The 21,094-nt window shown below is 39.4% G+C and overlaps 1 protein-coding gene across 1 annotated transcript in view; it reads right to left on the minus strand.

Annotated features, from left to right (window-relative positions):
- Nucleotides 1-21,094, minus strand: part of KCNQ3 (potassium voltage-gated channel subfamily Q member 3) — a 205,506-nt gene that overhangs the window by 12,158 nt on the left and 172,254 nt on the right. The window contains exons 6-12 of the mRNA XM_075085848.1: nt 19,875-19,985; nt 18,551-18,646; nt 17,104-17,198; nt 15,363-15,389; nt 4,008-4,195; nt 2,796-2,898; nt 291-422 (exon numbers count right to left, since the gene is read on the minus strand). Of these exons, the coding sequence (XP_074941949.1) occupies nt 291-422; nt 2,796-2,898; nt 4,008-4,195; nt 15,363-15,389; nt 17,104-17,198; nt 18,551-18,646; nt 19,875-19,985 (752 nt within the window). The remainder of the gene's footprint in view (nt 1-290; nt 423-2,795; nt 2,899-4,007; nt 4,196-15,362; nt 15,390-17,103; nt 17,199-18,550; nt 18,647-19,874; nt 19,986-21,094) is intronic.

The raw sequence follows: 21,094 nt of genomic DNA on the forward strand, positions 1-21,094 counted from the left end.
TGTGAGCCAGTGGTCTGTTCTGCTGCAGTCACCCCTGCTAGCTGCTCTCTTGCCTTTATTCTTTGGGGAAAGGCCTTCTTACTGACCGGCTACGCCATGCAAAGACAGCTTCTGGGTGGCCTCGTATGCAAATAGGCCAACTATGCTTTTATTATTATTTTATTATTATTATTAATATTATTATATTATATAAATATAATTTATATTTATATTATATTATTATTTATTATTATTTTTATTATTATTTTATTATTTTATTATATTTTCCCCATTTACCAGAGGGTTCTTACCTTGCCTGAAGATATTTTATTCTGGAAAGCATATCAAGATGTCCTGCTGAGTATTGCTCTATCACATCCTTTACATCATAAGGCCTCAAAGTCTCCTTGAATTTTTTTTTATAAAGACGAAACTGTAGTATTCTGCATAATAAACAGAAAAATTACTAACTACTTATATAAATTCCATAATGATTATTTGCAGTTTTATCAAGTAATTGATAAATACTCTGGATGTTTGGAAATGGAGTATGTTATTTCAAAACAAGACAATAAAACATAAGCAGAGAATCTCTAGTATCATACCACATTTGTAAATACGTAACAGTTGGCTCTTCAAAACTAGTAGGCTAAAACAAATTATACACACAAAATGTCTTTTTCAGCACTGCCGTCATAACTAGAAACGGCTCGAAGCTACAAAATCATATGTAGAATTTGGTTTTGAATAACACAAGTCACAGGGGATACTGAAGCTGTGAAGCTGAAGGTGCTTTTTTATGCTTTAGCCTATGAAAAAGCTAATTTATGGTATATATAACGCTGAATCATTTCCAGTTTGGTTTTCATTTTGCACCTGGGAAACTTTTGGATAGGAAATGTTAATTAGATAGAAATGTGCAAGTGAAGAAGTCAGCAGAAGTTCAAGTTGTGGAGAAAAGAAAAAGTGTTAGAACTGCCTGAAGTGTCCTTGAAAAAACAGCAGTATTGCGTTAGTGTTGTCGTCGTAATAATAATTGCTGCTATTTTTACTACTATTACAAAATGTCATAGTAGCTCGTAACAGAATTCTAATAAGGACTAGTGCTGGCCAGAGCACTTGAAAACTGTTTGGCATTCTTTTTTTTCTTTTTTATTCTTTTCTGTTTATACATTAGTTTACACTGTTATGTATTGGTAGATTAAACTAACAAGAAACATATGTAAACAACGAAAAGCACTTTCTTTCTTAGTCTTAGACTTGGGATCCAAGGGTTTGCTTTCTCAGTAGAGTCTCTGTTCTTATTTGTCTGAACTGGGTAACTGTTGTCATCTTAAGACTTTGACCTGTTTTTTATTCAAGATTGGTGGGGTTTTTTTAACATTTTAAAAATCTGTATGAACTTTCATTTAGCAAAGATAATTCTATTATGACTTTTTAGGGGTTTTCAACTCTTTAACTGTGTTGTTTATAAATCTTTCAAGATTTCAAAATAATACTTATGCCTATTATAGCCAAACTATATATGATAACAGCAAAACTATACTTTAAAAAAGCATAAATGAAAAATAGGCATTACACTCTTAGCAATTTCAATTTAAAATCTCCTTGATCATGACCCTGAAAACACATTAAGTGGCTTTGTGTGAAAGAATTGCTTCCCATTAGCATTCGGGGTCTGGGTAACCATACAAAGAAAAGAAGAAAAAGAAAAGCTTAGCTCACGATTGATTTTAAAGGGAAATTGCATGAATCAATTAGATTTGCACAGGATGTGGGAAAGTTAGTTTTGCAAAAGTAATAATAGCATATTTCACGGAGGTGGGGCTGGAAAACAGTACAGCTGTATAGCCTGCGTTTGAAAGCAAGCAAGCATCAGGGAAAGAAGGGGAAAGCTGTGGAGGAAGTAGGGATGAGTAAACTTCCAGAGGGCGGGAAGCAGTCATGGGTAACATGAACAAAGCCCGTGGGACATGTCTTTCAGCAGGCTTGAGAAAACTTGGAATTTTTAATTGGCTGGTTTTAATTGGACTTGTTCTCCTGCATCCAGTTAGAAAAGAACTTGGAGAATATATATTATGGTTATATACATATAAGTATACATCTAAATACTTATAACCATCTTCCTTGAAGCTTTTCTAAGAAGATAATTTTGGGGCACTCCAGGCCTGGCCTGAAACTTAACAACCTCTGGAATACAAAGCAATCACAATGAAAGTAGAGTAATTTCCTATGGGGGCATTTTTCAAGGGAAGACAGTAAAAAGTACTGAGCAGAGGAGCAACAGAGCGTCATGTGCTTAATGTGCTAAACGCATTATCAAGCCTCACTGGGAGTTTTCTAACCCTAGCAAATATCTCTTGTGGTATGAGAACAGAGGTGACACATCTCACAAGCTGACAACTACTGAAATGGAGGCCTCGTCATCTGTTAAAATGACAGCTGAAAAGTATATTTCACATTCATACAACTGTGAATAAAAGAGTTGAGTCAGCTCAGAGTTTATTGTTAAGCAAAAGTTCCAGAGGAACTGTATATAGTATTATTTTATAACAAATACATTTGCAGAGTATCTTGCAAAAATGGCATGGGCAATGTTACTGAAAAACATTTTCCTTTCTGCGTATTTTCAAAGAGGACTTTAAATAGGGTCTGTCCTGTGCTTTTCAATATATCTAGAATTATCTAATCTATTGCATTAAAAAAAGTAATAACAATAACAATGAATCAATGGGTAGCAACATGGTAATGTGATTTCCTGAAGCAAAGACATTCAAAGTCAAAGCAAAGCATTGAGAAGCATCAGAGACATTTACCTGACAGCTCGGATGGCTGTCTTGAATGTGGGGATCATATCTTCCATAAGGAAGTCGCTAGTGTCGCCTCTCTCTTCTGCCATGGGTTCCCCTGTTCCTGCATCTGCAAGGCAGGTCAAAAAAAGTTGTGTGAACATCTGACCACAGAAGGTTAGAGGGAGGTCTGGCTGACTACAGCACTACGTAAAAAAGTAAGTGCAATTTTGTAAAGGAGCATCTCTTGCAGGTTCCTCTTTCTCTGGTCAGCTCTTGAAAGGGATTTCATAGTTCTGCTGGGACAGCTGTAAGATGCATTATTTGAGGGATCTCCTCTCAGATTCCAGCATTTCTGAAACTTGGGAACATTTCTTTCTTTCTAATGGATTTAGAAGTTCCCACTTTTAGGAGCTTTCACAATGATAAATCTTTGCTTAAATTATTTTATGTAAAGCTAAAACAGGTGGAGAAACTACAGGCCAAGTTCTCCTCCCACTTGCACTCCTTGGAGCTCATGTAGCTTCATGGAAGAGGATAATCAAGTCCCCAGTGTGGATACGCAGACTACATCCATGGTAGTATGCCCAGTATGCACAGATGCCAGCTGGCACAATAAAGGAGACACTGTTACTGAGAGACCATTTAGGCACTATAGGCAAGAAGAGGAAAATGTGTGCTCAGGGAAGCTGAGAGGAAAAATTCCCTGTGATGTTGGATGGACACCCAACGGAAATCTGCTGAGGGACAGCAGCCTTAGAGAGAGTGGGAGGGAAGCAACAGTTGACTTCATAAAACAAAGTTTTAAGAGATTGCAGTGAGGAGATATTTGAGATGCCTGGACACAGGTTATGCAGGCCTGGATGCAGGCTAGGAGGCAGCTACCTTAGCATAGCATCCCTGCTGATAAACTGGGCCGTGATGGCATGTGCTTTTTTGGGGATATAGATTCACTGCCCAGCGTGTCCTCTTTTTCCAGGACAAATAGGTTGATTCTACCACTGACTTTATACCATACCAATTGATGTTTTTATAGAGGGCCATTGTCTTATTTCAAGCACTTTGTTGCCTGGATTCCAGCATTCATTTCCTGGAGCTTCCCCAAATGTGCCATGTAAAACCAGGAACCAGCCATGCTTGACTTAGAAAGTCACAAACCTTCAACAGGAGATGCAGAGGAACAGAGCAAAATGGGGAAAATAGGGGATGGATAGAAAGAAATTAACACAGATGGGCTACCTTCTGAGCTTTGCCAAAAAGCGTACGCTTTCATTCGGAATGCAGTGCGAAAACGCTCCTTATTATTCAAGACAACATTCTTAGGCTCTTTTGAAGGACTTTCTTCAATGGCATCTACATTCAGAGGGGTAAATAGCTTTCCTTTAGTATTGGTACCACGAACCCGATCCAAGAGACCCAGCTTTTGGCTACAAAATAAGCAAAAGTAATCATTTTCCTCCTTCGTACATTTTTAACTTGTTTTCATGACGCTTTAAGTATATAATGGGCTAATGTTTTGTACACAAGGTCACTGCTGGGGCTACCATAATACATCAATGTCTTTGTAAGCAACAGCTAAACTCCACAGATAATTAACTGCTTTTTATGAGCATTTTTTTATCAATGTTGAAAATGTTACCAGAGGGTCTTGCTATCCTCTCTACGTAACGTATCACATTCCTTCAGCTCCAGCAGCATGTCTGAAGCATTAGACTTATTATTAAGAAGAGAAACACCACTACTTAGGCAGTTATATTGTCTGCTGATAAGAATGCTTGGCCTTTCCTGTTCAGTGCTTTCTTTAACTACTGGGTCTGTGGCAGGATATTAAATGAATAACTCTGTATTCATTCTGTAGAACTCTGACTAAAAGAAAGTCAGATGTGCTGTGAACCAAATAAATTATCAGTAGAACACTGAAAAGGCATTGTCAAGCAATTATTAGGTACCTGGAAGGGCAGGCTACCCAGTTCTCTCCACCATTCACTTACAGTCATCTCTCACTATACTAGAAATTGAGGTCACCTATACAAATTGTAGGAAAGTGACATATTTTGTTCATCTGATGATCCCTTGCACTCTCCTCTTACAGATTTACTGACCAAAGACTTTTTCCTTTCAGTGACAACATAAAGCTATAATTGCGTCTACTTGCCATCTTACCAGCATTGGTAACCCTTCTGACTGTAAAGGTCTTAAATGCAATTACTATTACCGCTGAAAAGAGCAACACAAAAGGAATTTGCTAGTGAGTGTGTCAGCTTAAATATGCTCTGAACACTTCATAGGTGAAAGATGGTATAATTATTTGATTTGCTTGTTCACTTTGCTGCTTAAATATTTGTCAATTACACATTTGTTAAAAAAATGTTGCGCTAAGCCATGGGAAGAAAACCTGCCTTTTAACTCATTCCTGGATGTTGCAGTGTGGGACAGCTCTGGGGAGAGGTGAATTGTGCACACATGGTCAAGAGGCACTTACGTGCAGGAGACAAGGGCAGGCAGGTTGAGTGGGGGGGGAGAAGAAGCCATTGAAGCTGTCAGGTTTCTGAGAGCCACAGATGGGAGAAGAGTTAAAGGATGAAAAGCAGTGGTGACCAGAAGAAAGAGATTTCATAGGTATGCAGACAGGTATCTGTGCTGTGTGCTCAGCTGAAGCACTAAACTTGCTGGCAAGAGAGGGAAGTGTGGGGAGGGTCCACCATGAAGGACATAGTGGACAGAGACAGAGGCTCGTGTACAGACCTTGCAAGCGAACGGTCTCACTCACAGACTACTTGTTCTCTATTTAAGGACTTATCTTCATCAGATGGATTATTTTTGTGTTCTAGCATCTCTGGTGTCATTGGTGCACCTCTTGGAAAGAAGGATCTACTTCTGTCTCAGAGCTCTGTCTGTGGCAGTATCCCTCCACACTGGAAGTTCGTAGGATGTTCCTCTTAAAATGATAAAGGCGAGACGGATTTAAAGACACATATGATGGCTTCGCAGCTTTCATAAGAGTGCTGACTCTAGCAGGAATACTGCAGTTTAAAGTATGCAAAATTCCTACGTAAACATTGAACATCACAGCTGCTGCAGGTTTTGTGTGGGTTTTTTTAAAATTTATTTTAATACGTATTACTGGGACCCTCATCTCTACTATCTGTTTCTGATTAATATATCTTTGACCCAGAAGGTAATGAAATAGGGGCTTCCCTGTCACAAGAGATGAGCACTAAACCTTTGTGCAGGATTTTTCAGTCCTTCTGAATTTTCTTGTGAATAACATGACAATAATTGCCAATGCAACTTCTCCAGCCTAGTAAATTCAGACATTTGCCCTGTCATTGTGTGTATGAAGTGCATGTGTGTGAGCAAGATTTGTGTGAACATGGAGGCACACATCTAGCCCTGCTGTATCAGCATCAGCAGGACTGAAGTCAATGATGAAGACGATAAAAGCACAGATTTGAGTGAAGAATTAGAACAGACTTAGAGTGAATGGTATTAATATTACCCAGACTTTGCCCTAATGTAATCTCCTTTATTGAAAAATAAAATAAAGTGGCAAATTAGTCATCACAGAATGTGTAAGGCAGTCTTATGTTCGGTCTTAAGCACTTGTTTATAAAGTGGATCTATAGTGTTTGCTTTTGGGTTAGAATCTTGATCTGATCCACCAAGGTTCTCTAAAGGTTAAACTGACAGTGAGGGCAGGGTCCCAACAATGGTTTGTGCTCTACTAAGATAGGGAGAATCCTGTGATCTCTTTTCTGCATCACTGTCACTTCTCTATGCTTTCAGAGGCCATGTTTGAGAGCAGTAGTGCTTTACAAGATAGATGTCTTAACTCCATGGCATTTCTGTGAAATTTGGATTCTTCAAGCACTCGCTACCGTATATAAGAAAAACACACACAGGAGATGACAACAGCTAATGAGCAAGTTTTGAAATGGCATGAAAAATAAAGGTGAGGCAGTAAAAGTCACTGAATGGTGTGTGGTTTTTGGGGGGTAAAGTAGGGAAAAGAAATTCTCATGTCTCAATAGTAATAAAACCAAAGTTTGAAGGAGGAATTAATTTCAAGAAGGATGGTCAAGAAGAGTCTGGAATCATGGCACATCACTGAAAAGGATTTTAATGCAACTAAATGCACCAAAATTCTAGCTGAGTGATAACAATGAGTCAGCCAGGAAATACAGACTGATGGGCATGAAGATGTTAGAGGGAGTGAGCCTGTGAGGTCTTCAATGTGAAGAAAAACAGACAGAGCAATTTAGCATGCTTGTCATCGTGGTGATCTTTGTGGATTGAAGAGGACTGTGAAGAGATAAGGTACAAGAAGGAAGAAACTGAAGCAGTTTTAGGATAAATAGAACTATTCAGTGATAATAAAATGAAAACGTTTTTCCCTAGGACTGAAAAAATTTTATGTATCACAGGCATGTTGTGGAAATCAGTTTTTCCTAGTGGGGGGATTTAACAGGTCACCAGTGATGGATGAATCTCAAATGAAAGGGGAGACTATAGTCCACCTGTTCTTCAGGATTTCAAGATTGATCATCTTCATTCAAGACCTTCCAGGGTGAGAAGGAACCTCCTAGAAGGATGAAATCTAGCAGTGATACTTAGATGATGTAAGGTGATGAGGTGATTTCCTCAAAGGCAAGAAGTGGTCACATACTACGCATTGGCGTCAAGCAATGTATTAAAAGTCACAATATTTGGATTAGTAACAGTACAGAGAAGCTCTCAAAAGAAGAATGTTTAAGGCAGACAACCTGAAAGCGAGGAAGCAGAAAAATAGGTGAGATAGAGGATTCCTGTTGTTTATAAAAGCAGTTTAATACTATACTAGAAGAATAATGTTGTCATTACATATGGCCTCTGAATCTCTCTCCAGAAACTTGTTTGGTTCTTCAAAATACATATGCAGATCCTTCAAAGTTGCCCCTTAAAAATCCTGTAATAACTGTCTTCGTTACCGAACGACAAGGAGACATAAATTGCATTACAAGGAGCTATAGGGATCAGACCAGCAGGAAAAGGCTCAGTAGATGATGAAAAGTATCCAAAACAGTAAACTTGTGGATTTTAATTTTCAATATAGGACAGAAATATAGGCAATATATGCAGAAATTTCTTTTATTGAGCTATACAAGAATAGATCAAGGTTTGATATCCTCCTCATAGATCAAAACAGATCAAAATATTACTCTGCATTCAGCACAAAAGGCTCTTCAATTGCAGTGATATTTTCCACTGCACATGTAGGCACACTCATTTGTGGGTTGGGTTTTTTTTTTGGTAGGGTAAGGGTTTAAGATAGATAATATAAACCAAAAGCAGTCCCAAATTCTCTTTCTAGGGAGTTTCTCAACTTTCCCCATTGCTAAGTGTCTGTTTAGGAACAAACTGTTGTCCCAAGACTGTTGCTCAAGCATCTTAGGTTTAGGAGCTAGAACTCATCTGATCTATCTTAAGCTGTCTAAAAAGTTAAACGCCCTGTCTAAGATTAATCTTTAGACCCCTTTCTATAATCAGTGGGAAGTTAGCAACCTACAGAGTGCAGTTCATCTTCATTTCACTTTGGTATTCCTTTACAGCTGGGGGAACTTATCTCTTGTTATTGACTACAGAAAGATCTAGATGAGAAGTAATTTAAAAAGCAGGTCTCCAGTCTAAGCTAAAGTTACCTGAGCTGAAGGCTTCCTCATTAATTGAATCCTAATGATTAACCCTTAAAGTAACATTCAGATTCATAACAGTGTGTTTATGCAATACATATAGACAATTGTCTTCATATCCAGGCAGCCAGAGCAGTAGAATAAGAAAATATTTCATCAACTTCACATGAAAAAATACAACAGCATGTTGTATACAAAAAAAACCAAAACAAAACCCAAGCTTCTTTCCAGATAATAACTACCTGTCATCAGAGAAAAAACGGGTTTTAGTCTCATTTCCAAGGGATGAAATCTGGGTCTGCTGGGGTTTTTGTTTTCATTGTGCTTTTTAAAACGGCTTAGGAAACATTTGTTCTCATGACACAATCTCCTTCATTAAAACAGCATGCGCATGGCTCAGTCTCGGAGTATGAAGCATGCGCAGATCACATCATCCTTCATGAGAGTGGCTAGGACAGTGGTTCCCACCCACAGGTTCATGTACTGCTGCTTGTCTTTCAGACCCCTTCTACTGGTATTAGCTACTCTTCCTCCTCTTGGGACAATGGCCCCACTTCATTTGGCTTCCTTACATTCAATAAAATATGACTCCTGACTTCCAGCACAATTCCAGAAGCTGGGAGGACTTAAATGCATCCCAAACATGCTGATAAAAGTGCAGGGTATTTTCCCTGACTAGTTTGGATATGTTACCATTGCTTGTCTTGTATGCTGTTGCATCCTCTCCTTTGTGGTGGAATAAAAATTTTCCCAAAACCTTTGTCTTTGAAGTGGAGTCCCACCATGAGAACTCCTCAGTTCTGTGGTAGATACAGACCACCATAAAAGGAGGAAGGCAGAAGCAGTGCAGACAATTTGACTTAAAAGCTTGCTAGCTGAGGAACAATTCAGCTCTCAGATTCTTGCTCCCCAAGAGCAGTGGGAATTGTTCTGGAACATCTGAGAGATGAATTTTGTGACTGGATACACAAGAGACGGCTGGCTTCTGCAGCTCAGGTTTTACCCTTGCTCAGAATAAAGAGTGGGAACCACTGAACTAGAAATACTTTTCCAGAAACAGTCATGCAAGGAAATAATGCAATTACATCCCATCATGCAAGCCAGATACTCTCCTCTCTGTGCTTTGCCTAGTATTGGGGTTTCATAAGCAAATGGTATATGAATGAGAAGAAAAATAATGAATTAATGCTAACAGTGACTCAAACGCAGCCCTCGCACATGTATTTACCACTTTCACCTAACAAGCAGTAATAATAATCAGGAAATTTTTCCATATTTTTCCCATATTTTTCCAGTTTAGCTAATCACTAGATTTAGTTGGTCTCAAGTAACTGGAAGCAAAAGACAGTCATGTTTACTCCAATATTTTACTACATTATCAGCTGTACGTATACGGGTGAACTTAGCTTTAGGAAATCAAACATTCTGAATGAGATTTCCAGAAGTATTCTCCTTTGAACTATTCCCAGCAGAAATTATCATGAAACTAGTGTTATGAGGACAGCCATGAATCCTGCACTGAATACATTCAGCTGATCTCAGAGAGTTCATGCATTTTCTTAACATAAAACAGAGAGCATTCTGCACTTCTGAGGTACTTCTGAACTTTGGCCAATCAGCTTTCCCTTTTAAGGAAATCAAATAACATTCTTTTCTACAGAGAGGAACTTACAAGACTGTTCAGTCTCAAAGTAATTTACTGTAACTTCTTACAGCTAATGTCTTCATATAAAAAGTCACTTTGCACTCTGAATCTCGAGGTCTAAATTTGCACGTTTCTGATGTCTGAGGAGGAAATGCTCCCTTTTAGCCAATTAAGTTCCACACTTTTTGGTGATGTATGCCCTCATTGGTATTTAATTGTAGCAATGACTCTAAATCCCAACTCACCTACCATCGAGATTATTTGCCCAGAAACGTGAACACAAGTCCTAATCTGGGCTCAACTTTGATGCCCTTCAGAAAGAGAAAGAGCCCTTATGCACGCTAAAGGCCCTTGCTCAGCCCCTCTTCTCATCCGCACTTTCTAAAGTGATTGGAAATGGGTAAAAATAAGCAATGTCACGCAAATCCATGAGGAGAATAATCCAAGTTCAGTTCTTTGTGAAAACAGGATGAATATTTTTCACCAATGGATGTAGCCAGCAACGTAGGTAGAAACTATAAGAGTGTTGACCCACTCTTTGCAGTGAATGTATCTCCAGGTATCAACCACTAGAAAGAAAACCAATCTGCAAAAGCAATGTCTCTTGACTATTTTGCCTGGGCCAATCATCCAAGGAAAAATGGAGTGCTTCACTAGCAGCTCTCTAAAAGTCAAAGAGCTTAGGCTAGGAAAGCTGAGTCATGTGTTGATGATTTCATGTTTGTGGAATGAAGTGGGAATGAGAACAATGAGCTAAAGTTGAATGACAGCAAGATGTTTGTGTGGAATATAATAAAATGATTGACAATTTAGTGAAGATATCAGTATTTCTGATGATGTGTCTTTCAGATTCCTGAAATGCTACATATTATTTTTATGTTTCTTTGCAGGAAGATAAAGTTCTTGCCTCACATCTTAGGTCACAGTTCAGCAAGGTATTTAAGCATGTCACTAACTTTTTTCAGATGATCAAAAGCATCCACTTGTTTTCCATTTGCTGAACCAGAACCTGCAAATACACATGCAGAGATGTTGTTCCACTGAACTCAAATGCAAAGTGACTTGCATGAATTTGTGTCGGCAAGGTTAGGACTGCATAAGGAATGGTATGTAGCTCTTACAGTTTATTTTTTCTTACAGTAAATTTCTAAATGATTTGCAGAGTAGGTTAGTATCATTCCCGTTCTATGAAAACAGAGAAAAAGCACTTGTTTCTAAGCAGATCATTGACAGAGCCAGGATTAGGTCCCATGTTTTCTGAACAGCAGAACAATGAACTATCTGCAAGGTCATGCAAATTTCTTTTATGCTTAAATAATTTTTCAGTCTTATCTCCCCTTACTTTTTATGGTAGTTAGATGAACTACTGTAGTAAAAACAGAAAGTGCAGGCAGAGAATGGCATGCAAGAAATATGAAAAGAGTGAGGCTCAATTGTTACTTGAATGTATATACCTAAGTTTTCTTGTGAGGCTTGATCCAAAGAATGACTCCCTACTAAACATGACATTACTGTAAAGTGAAGAAAAGTTATTAAGATGAGACATTAATGATTACCCATGAAAAGCTCTATGAGAAAGAATGGGAACAGCCTTTCATTTGTAGTTAATGTAGTGTGCAGATCAGAGTGGTTTTTCCCCCTTCCTGTTTTGGGCAGATGCATTAAGATGAAATGCTGACAGTGAAATTTTCCACCTTGCAAAGTATGACTTTATTTTCATTATGCTGTTACTACTGGCAATACAATAATGCATCACATTATATGCATTCTTTCATACTCACATAATAGCAAAGACTAGTACCGATTCTGCCACTTAAAAAAATCAGACCAACTCTCCAAAGGGAGAGAAATATTATTTATGTTGTAGAGATATGGAAACAGGGATAAGTGACTTTTCTTCAATCATGTAATAGTAGATCTAGGAACGAAGATGCTCTCCTGATGTCTAGTTCTACAGTTGGACAATGCTGATTAGGAGCAAGACCCCAGAAAAAAGTTCAAAATCCTTCACTAAAGTGCCTGTACATACCAATGAATCAAAACTCTTACACTAGTTGACGTCAATGGAACAGCTGCTAACAACAGCACTGAAAAATCAGGCCCACAATTCCTTCCTCAAACATAGACATAAAAAGTAGGTTCAAAATAAATAATATGTCCTTCAAGCAAAGTTCAATCTTAAAGTCTGGGAATGTAGGTCAAACACCCAAATGTTTGCTGAATGATTTGCTGCACTCCAGCAGAAATGAGCATTAATATATCTTTCTCATAAACCTTCCTTCTTGGGAGCTAATCAGATGACAAGGCTTTGCAATACATGCAGAAGAGCAATTGCTATGTGAGATTTCATGTGCTGGTAGTTTAAGGCATTGATTAAGGAATAAAAGCTAGTGACACCTCTGGTATAAAGTCATTAAACTCACCACCAGTGAGCAACGAACAGCACAGCCCCAGTTCCTCCTGATTTTGGGGACTACACAGGGCATGTAGGGAAAATGCTATTCTTAACAGAGGAGCATCGTACGACCACTTCCCTTCACTGCTTACAGAACGCAGCCTACTATATAGCTCAAGGGTGGTCCAATGTGCTTTTAATCGTATCTCACATCTTCACAGTTTTAGTTTAAAGTTCAATAAAGCCTTCAGTAAAGATTCAGTAAAGCCTTGGGCTGCTGCCAAACTTTAATCAGCTTTCTACTATCACAAGTCCTTCCCTGCAGCCTTGCCTTGGGATCCAACTTCTGAAACGGACTCTTCCATTCTTCTTGTCTTCCCTGCATTTTCCCCAAATGGTCTGAGAACAAGGAGCTGCATCTAGCTGTGACTTTGTTGTGATGCCAGTTCCTGCTTCCAAGGAAAGATCCTAGAAGGATCTGTCACAGAGATCAAATCCACTACTACGTAGTTCCAAAAGAGCTTTCACACCACAGAATAGAAACCCTGCCACTTAAAGCCCTACCCATCCTCAAATTTTCACACAGCCAGGCCTCATTTTTAATTTATTAATAGTTAAATATTCTGACTCTTCTGGGAAAACTTTGGACCAATTCTCTCTCCTTTATCAACCATCATTCAGACAATGCAGTTTATTACTACAGCTTTCCCATTAAGTACTTAACTGACGCAAGAACCTGGGGACTGAGTACACTTATGGGCTGTTCTCTCCAGTAGGACTGCATCACTCATCTATTTCAATACAGCCTTAAACACAAACTGCAGTGGAGTACGAGTAATACTTTCTGTATTAAATCCCTGTAGGAGGAAGAGGAATTATTATTATTATTATTATCTGGTCTGTAAATGAGTTTTATGAGAGATGGGACTGTCAAAACAACCAGATTTTATGGCTCAGTCCCATGTCTACTGAAGTCAGTGGGTGCTCCCACAAGTACTATAATTTTTCTGTTTACCTGGAGGGTTTCCAATCTCTCTTATTGAATGCTTATTTCCATAAACACATTCCTGGTAACAGGAATGCTCCAATGCAGGTTTACTGATGACTTTGCTGAAGGTTATTACATATGTAACAACATAAAAGCAAGTTCTATCCAGCTAGAATGAGGGGCCTTGGGATTATAGTTTTAAAGGTTTTGAGCTGTGAGTCATACTTTTCCATTTTTAATCCAATGTTTCACCATAAAATGACGTCTTCTGTTGGCCTGAAAGATACAGTAACTCAGAAGCTACTCCATGAACTGTTCTGTCACTGCAGGTGCAGGAGCTTCTCTAGGGGGCCTGTGACAGACAGCAAACTGCAGCAATAATTCACTTTCCTAATTTAACCTGCTGCCGCATCTGAGTCAAAACACGTTTTGGCTCAAGGTATGGAGTTACATACTCAGAAGGATTTCAGGTCCTAAGCTCTCTCCTACATATTAGAGGCCAAAATTCAGCTGCTGCCAGCCCTGGGGATGGCTAAAATCTCCAGAAATATGCATTAACGCAACTGAGCTTGCTCGTGAGTGCTTAGCCCGGACAGTGACATTGATGCATAGTACTTAAGGTTCATGAGGGTTCACAAACTAGGTAACTCCCATGCAGGCAGTCTTTGAAGAGGTGCAGGTTAGCTCATGATGATGGTGGCATGAGGGGGAAGTCACCTTTTCCCAATAATTCAGCACTACAGCGCTTGCCTATATTGTAAGAAAACTTCTGGTAGGTTTTTTTTTTTTCTGTTAAAGGAGGTTTGAACCCAAAAAATTAAGAGAGCAGCAAGTCTGAATCTGTGGTTTTTTTTTTTTCAGCTTCCTTTATTGAAGCTGTCATGTGTTGCATAAAATGTTTAAACAATAAAAAGAAAAAGGTAACTTTTCATCAGGCCAGGGACTGGAACGCAGGCCTGACCGCTAACTAAGAGTTTTCAAATTTTGCTACAATTCTTGCTCTTTCCTCTATGTTTTAAATGGGGATGCAAATGGAAATAGCCTCAGCATGAGTCTGTGGAACTATTTCTCCTTTAATTGCAATTGACTTCATTGTGGGTGATTCATTAATAGCAGTTTAACATAAAGTATTTCACATTTTCAACCTAAGAGGCTGAATTATTTTATGCACTTTTAAATCTGCAATTTAGCTGAGTGGGGTTATAAATATATCCTTTCCATCTGAGACCTTGCAGGTTGACTGACAATGGCTGCTCTGTTGTAGTCTTCAGTAACTGACCAGTATTAGGATTGATGATTCCTTCATTCTCTTTGCTTGTAAATTCCCCAGAGTGACTGGGAGCTTTTCCATCTGTTTCAGCAGGGGTGGGTCCAAGGCCTCAAACCTAATGTACCTTTTTTAGCACTGCCAGAGAGACTGACTACCCTGCTTATCCACCTCAGCCATTCATCTTATGATTTATCGTCAAGAAATCTTTGCACATGGTGAATCAACACAGACTTGATCCCTTACACCACAACATTGCTCTGTGCAGGACTGTTGAGCAATAATATGAGGCAGAACTTTAGATTCACCCCAGAACAACCTGAATGCTAAACCCTGGCTCTATGGCATGGATCAAGAGAAATCTAGACCATGATTAATCATAACAAACAATAAAGCTGTTTACATACAATCAGCAAGCAACACTGCATTTGTACGATTAGCATTTTAGCTGTGTGTTAAATTGGGAAAAAAGCAAGCAGTTAAGAAATGGATTGGTTAATAATTTTTAATGCTACCTGTGGTGTTAGTAACATGTTTTTGTTAACAGCTCATGAATCCACAAGGAACCATTTAACTTGCATCCTACAGCAACTGTATTAAAACAAGGCTATAATAATGACAGCTACGTACCTGGCAGTACCATCCAATTGATCTTTCCTTTTATAGAAGAGAGGAAGCATTACAAGAAATCAAGGAGAGAAGAATTACATAATAAATACAGCAGATTTTTGAAACAGAAATTTCTAATCTATTGCAAATGGTTTATACCTCTTCTGTTCTGTCACCGTAACTGACAGCAGAATAAAAGCTACATCTTCAACTAGCCATAAAACAAAGAAAGTGATATAGGTTCCTGAAACCAATCTGTGCTGTTTAGACTGGCAATCTAGTCTTTGGAGAGAAGTGAACTCCCTTGCCCCTCTCCCAGGACCTTGTCTGCAAAACACATATTACATTTCAGGTCGTATTTGAATCACAGAAGAACCCACATACAATGAACAAGCATGAAGTCACGGTAGTGAGTCTAGACTCCAGGCAAGCCTGAGAATTATACTCTGAACAAAACCTGAGGTCAAGAAACCCCCTAGAAATTACTCTGTAATGGATAGTGTGGGAATACATAGGGAGTGAGACGGGATAAAGAAAAGGAAAGAAACCTACTGAGCCTTAATTAAACACTTATGTTTTTTTTCTAAAGATTTCCATTTGACCTAAGTGAAATCAATCCTAAAGAAATATATTGTGAGTACAAAAAAGGAAAGATAATATTTGTAATTTGCCCTTTGTGAAGGCAGGAGCCTGAAATGCTTCTTCAAGTCAATTTTGAGCAACAGCTGGAGCTGCAGTATTAGCACAGTGAGCACAACTTACAGAGCTCTGTTTGAGCTAAGCAGTAGTTTTAAGGGCAATTTTTGTCAGAATGAGGCATAACAGCATGTCCAGAATGAAAGTTGAAAGCATAAACTTGGATAAGTAATGTCCATTATTAGCAGCTGCTAGTCTTCAGTTAAAAGTCTTGGCTTTCATAGCGCAAACATTTTAAGATGTTAAGTACTCAAGGTGAGGAAGATGTCTGTTTGACAGGCAGGAAAAGTGAGGATCAGGCAGACTGTATCCATAAACATGAGTGTCCATTAAGTCTGAATGTCTTTATGTACAGAATGCTTTCCACTGAACTCAGAAGTGGTGATTAAAATAAAACCATGACCCTAACTCCCCAAAAAAGTTTCCTTGGGAACTTTCAGTTAATACTTTCAGTGGGAGACAGTTTTAAACATGTTTTGGCTGTCCTCCACTGAATTATCCCCTTGGGCCTTTGCTATTGGCAGAAGACAACCATTTAAGAAGCATTAATTATGTTCCATGCCATGGCCACCTCTGCGAACAACACAATTCTCAGGCTAGTTCAGTTAAAGAGGAAAAATTAAGAATTTTCGGCATACCCCATATCTTGTGTAAAATACACAACCACATCATAGAGGATGTGAGAAGTATGGGTGCCTCTGAAATCCGGGGCTAAAACATTATGAGGATCAAAATTACAGTGAGAGAAATTGAGATTTCCAGGGCAATAAACTCCAGAGTCTTACAAAGAGAAGCTGATGGTGAGGCAGCCTTCTCCTTTCTTTAATGCCAACATGACAGCCACTGATGGAGTTATCCATCAGTGTGCCCCTAATATATCCCACCAAGGGAAGGGAGAAGAAATGGATCCAGAAGCCAAAGGCATGTTTTTCAGTCTCAGCCAGGAAGTTAACTGGCAACTCTCCGTTACCTAAAAAAGCCTCCTTGATATATATAAAGTCTGTGTTTCCTGTCCTGACTTATTCTTAACTGAAAATGATGATGTAGAGGTGGACAATGCACTTACCTGAAAAATGGAAATGATACAATTGATTCATAAAACCTCCAGGTAGCAACTAGATCAATCCTGTTGGGGTTAGTAGCATAGTATCTCCAAGCAGCCTGAATTACAAGGGGAAGGAAATAATTAGTGTTAGGTAAAGCTATTCCCCAGGCTGACAGGAGCCAGATTGTTTCAAAGAACATAATGATGCACCTGAGTGAGTATCTGGAAATTTACTACTGATCAGCCGTACAAAACGACTGTCACTATATGGCAAAATTATTGACACTGGATTATAATCTGGGAGGGCTATTAAAGGAGACAGGACATATGAACCACCAACACCAGCATTTGACTAAACGGGGTTTATTCTCCTGTCTGGTATGTCTAAAAGAGCTTCAAACACTGTTGGATTATCTCTGGAAGGGCTTAAACTAGTTTAATATCTAACGTACCATCACAGGTAATTTTGCTGAGCAATTTTCTGTTTCAGCATTTAGCTCCAATCAAAATTCTCGAAGTACTTATCTAAAAAAATACTGTAGCTAAATTAGCTACCTGCTAAGTGGAGGGGCCTTAATTTAAACAGTAAATTCAATTCACCGCTCATGCCAGCAGCCCCTTCTGTTTGCTAAGGAGTGTTTTTAATCAGAACAACGTGATATACCACTCAGCCTGTTTCTCCTGAGGACTGGTTTGATCCTATGCAGTCCTGAGCACCAACACTTTCATCTGATATCACAAAAACTTTCTCGTCCCTCTGTGGAGATGATGCCATTTACTTCACTGCCATCGGGATATGCTCCACACCTACTGAGAGTAACTCCTGTCAAATTTGTCAGCACCCAGAGTAGTACTTTTGAGCTTAATTTTCTGAATTTGTAACAAAGACCATAACTGAAGTCCAAGGGAGCTAAGGATTCTCTTCCCATTGAATCCCCTGATCATCCAGTGATATAACAGGAGGTGCAGATTCAGTTTTTACAAAACACACATACTCTTTATGTCATTTGCCTTGACTGCTCCTGTCACTGTCTATTTTGTTACTTCTATTGCTATTTTCACATCAATAACTACATAACTTTGTTTGCACGTAAAAGCACTCTCTTAAGAGAATTGACAAAGTCTGGATTTTGGAAAGAATATGTTGTCTACAGCTTGTTTTCTGTGATTTTGTGGCACTCACGCAGAAGTTGGTTGGTTTCCAGAAGCTAGCAGATAAGACCCTTTTTTACAAATATACTGTTCTTCCAAAAGTTATTCTGGGAACTGAAAGATTCCTCAAAAAGTGCAAGGGCCACTGGATTATCTAGCTCAATGTGAAAAACCTGACTCCTTCACAAACACAGCTTCTCATCTCCTGAAATGGGAGATGAGAGTTTGGACGGGGGGAAGCAGTGGCCCTTGTTAACAAGATGCAGCAGTCTTCATACACAACACTTTTTCAAGGAGAGGATAAGTGGCTGCAAACCTGAATGAGTTCAGCTGCTGGCTTTCTTCTTTTCTCAAAATGTTTCTGACGATGTTGCTCCTGGACCTTCAGTGCCAGCCCTGAGCCCAAAATGCCCTGAAAGCATAGAGTGATGCAAGATTTTAGACATTTCTTACTCAGAAAAAATGGATTTATAATGAGAGGAAAGAGGTCTGTAGGTAGAGGTGCATATGGCTACATGGGACCTCTGTGCAGTACAGCACGCATTTCCCTCTGCTCTGTTCATGAGACATGAGTTTGTCATGATCCTCTCAAGGGCCACAGGCCACAGCAAATCATGTTAAGGTCTCAAGGTTTCTTGAATGTCTACTGCCTTCCCAAGCTGAAGGTGTCCAAGTGGTGTATTACTCTCTACTCAAGGTGGAGGGAAACTGTGCTTGTGTGATGAAAGAGCTATGCTAACCATACTCTGGATTTAGGTGTGTGGGACTTCCCATCCTCCATGAAATTCTTTCCAAGTCTTGATCTAAAGGAAAAATATCCTAAAATCTGGACTTGGAATGGTTTCTATTGTTATTTGGTCCATCTCACCCAGATCTTGTCTCATTCTTACCTGAGGACTTTGCAGACAAGGCAAATATTTGGCCTATGTAACACAAGAGGACAAATATACTCTCAAAAGCAACTTAGAGATCATTTCTTAAGCAGCCAGAATAGGATACACCTGGCTAGATCAAAAATACCTATACTGTCACTTGCTATCTAAATTCCCTTTAATCTTAGTATGTAGGAACAACACTTCTGTGGTGGTGTGAGAGATCTCCTCCAGGAAAGGAAACAGGTGAGATGAAATGCTCTGCAAAGCTGCACTGGCTTTAAAGGATGACCACTGGTCTGTGGTGGTCGCTCAGATGTAGATCTCTAGCTTGCAAGTGTTTAGATCTGGGTAAGATAAGCACATCCATAATTATTAAAACAACGGCCACCATATCCTTTGAAAATATATCTTGTGCAGCTATGTCAATACCAGTAAACTAACCTGGGCCAGGGTACAGGCTCATAAACTGACCTGTGATTTCCCAGACTGTTCATTTGCTGGATTAATTTTGTCCTGTGCCAATGAGCATTGTCTCAGAAAATGACCACACATAGTTCAAGGAGTATTGCGGTCACATATTATTGCCAATAAGCTCTATGCAAAACTGGGAAGAAAGTAGTTTGATTTACTGCTATAGACCAGCTCAAGAGTCTGAATGGCTTCTTAAAAAGGGATTTTGATTCTGCTGGCAGTTTTGATCACTTTACTTTCTTTTTGCAAGTGCACAGCACTGGGCTGTGCCTAACAGCGGGAGGAGGTACTTACTGCAGGAAGAGCAAAGAAAGACACTCCAATGAGAGAGAACGTAGCTGCAATCAGCCGTCCCTCCCATGTTTTGGGGGTCTTGTCGCCATACCCAATCGTAGCGAGGGTGATCTGTGGGCAGAATGACCAGGACTTCCCATAAGGAAAAAAAGCCAACAGGTCTGTTTTAAAAGTCACCATGAACCCTGCATAACTCACTTAGCTCTAGGGATGCTTATGCACAGCTTCTTAAAATAGGATCTTGACGATAGGCCAACCAATTTTTTTTTTTTTTAATGGCATCACAGCCCAGAGGCATTGCACCAGGGAGAATGGGTTTAGTCTTAAAGCAGCCGCCCCTCTACGATGCGCTTGCTGAAAGGGAACTCCACGTGACATTGCACTCAGAGTGAATCTCCTGCCCACCATCAGTGCACAGTTTGGAATGGGACTTGCCAGTTTACAGCTTGCAGGGCTTTAGCAAACAATCAGCGCTACGTCTAGCTGAAGTATCAGTCTCCGTAAAAGAAAGATGACTTTGTGAAAGCTTACTTCTTTCCTGCACAATTGCTAATTTCCAACTGTGCACATTTTCTCACCAGTGAGACTCTACCTAAATGTCCTGAATATATGAAAATATCCAGGTGTTCTATGCAACACTTGGGACCTTTTTATTAAGAATGGTGGGGAGGGACCATGCTATTTATGAGTAAGCTGCAGTAAATAAAATATGCTGCTGAATTTTAGTCACAACATGATATAGCCTCCCCTAACTATTGGTAGCAAAGCAACATGAATTCTGTCTACCAGATGGCAGGAATATTTTGTTATCAAATGAACAGTGGTGCAAACCAATACTCCTCTCTTCATCAGAAGAGACAAGAACAGTAAGGTCCTTCTTGCTCAGTATCCTGCTACCAATGGCATTCCCTGAATGATTCTTGGGGAATGCATGTAAGACACAAAAGAAATGTTGAATTATCCTTTCCAGAGACATTTTGGACCTGTTAAATTTCATCCTATTAATCATTGTCCAGTGCTCTAATTTATATAGATCCCTCTGCAATGCCTCTTGTCCCTCAAGAGAGTCAACAGCACCTCCCATTTCAGCCAGCTCTGGTTTTGCCATATTCTGAGGGATGTAGCTCTCACAGACAGGATACTGCTGTCATGAGAGCTAGGTCTCCAATAGGCATAGGCTCTGCTAGTGCAGTTGTACTGAAGAGACACTCTTCTAAAAG

The sequence above is a fragment of the Phalacrocorax aristotelis genome, chromosome 2, assembly GCF_949628215.1.
Source record: "Phalacrocorax aristotelis chromosome 2, bGulAri2.1, whole genome shotgun sequence".
In the NCBI taxonomy this organism is placed as follows: Eukaryota; Metazoa; Chordata; class Aves; order Suliformes; family Phalacrocoracidae; genus Phalacrocorax; species Phalacrocorax aristotelis.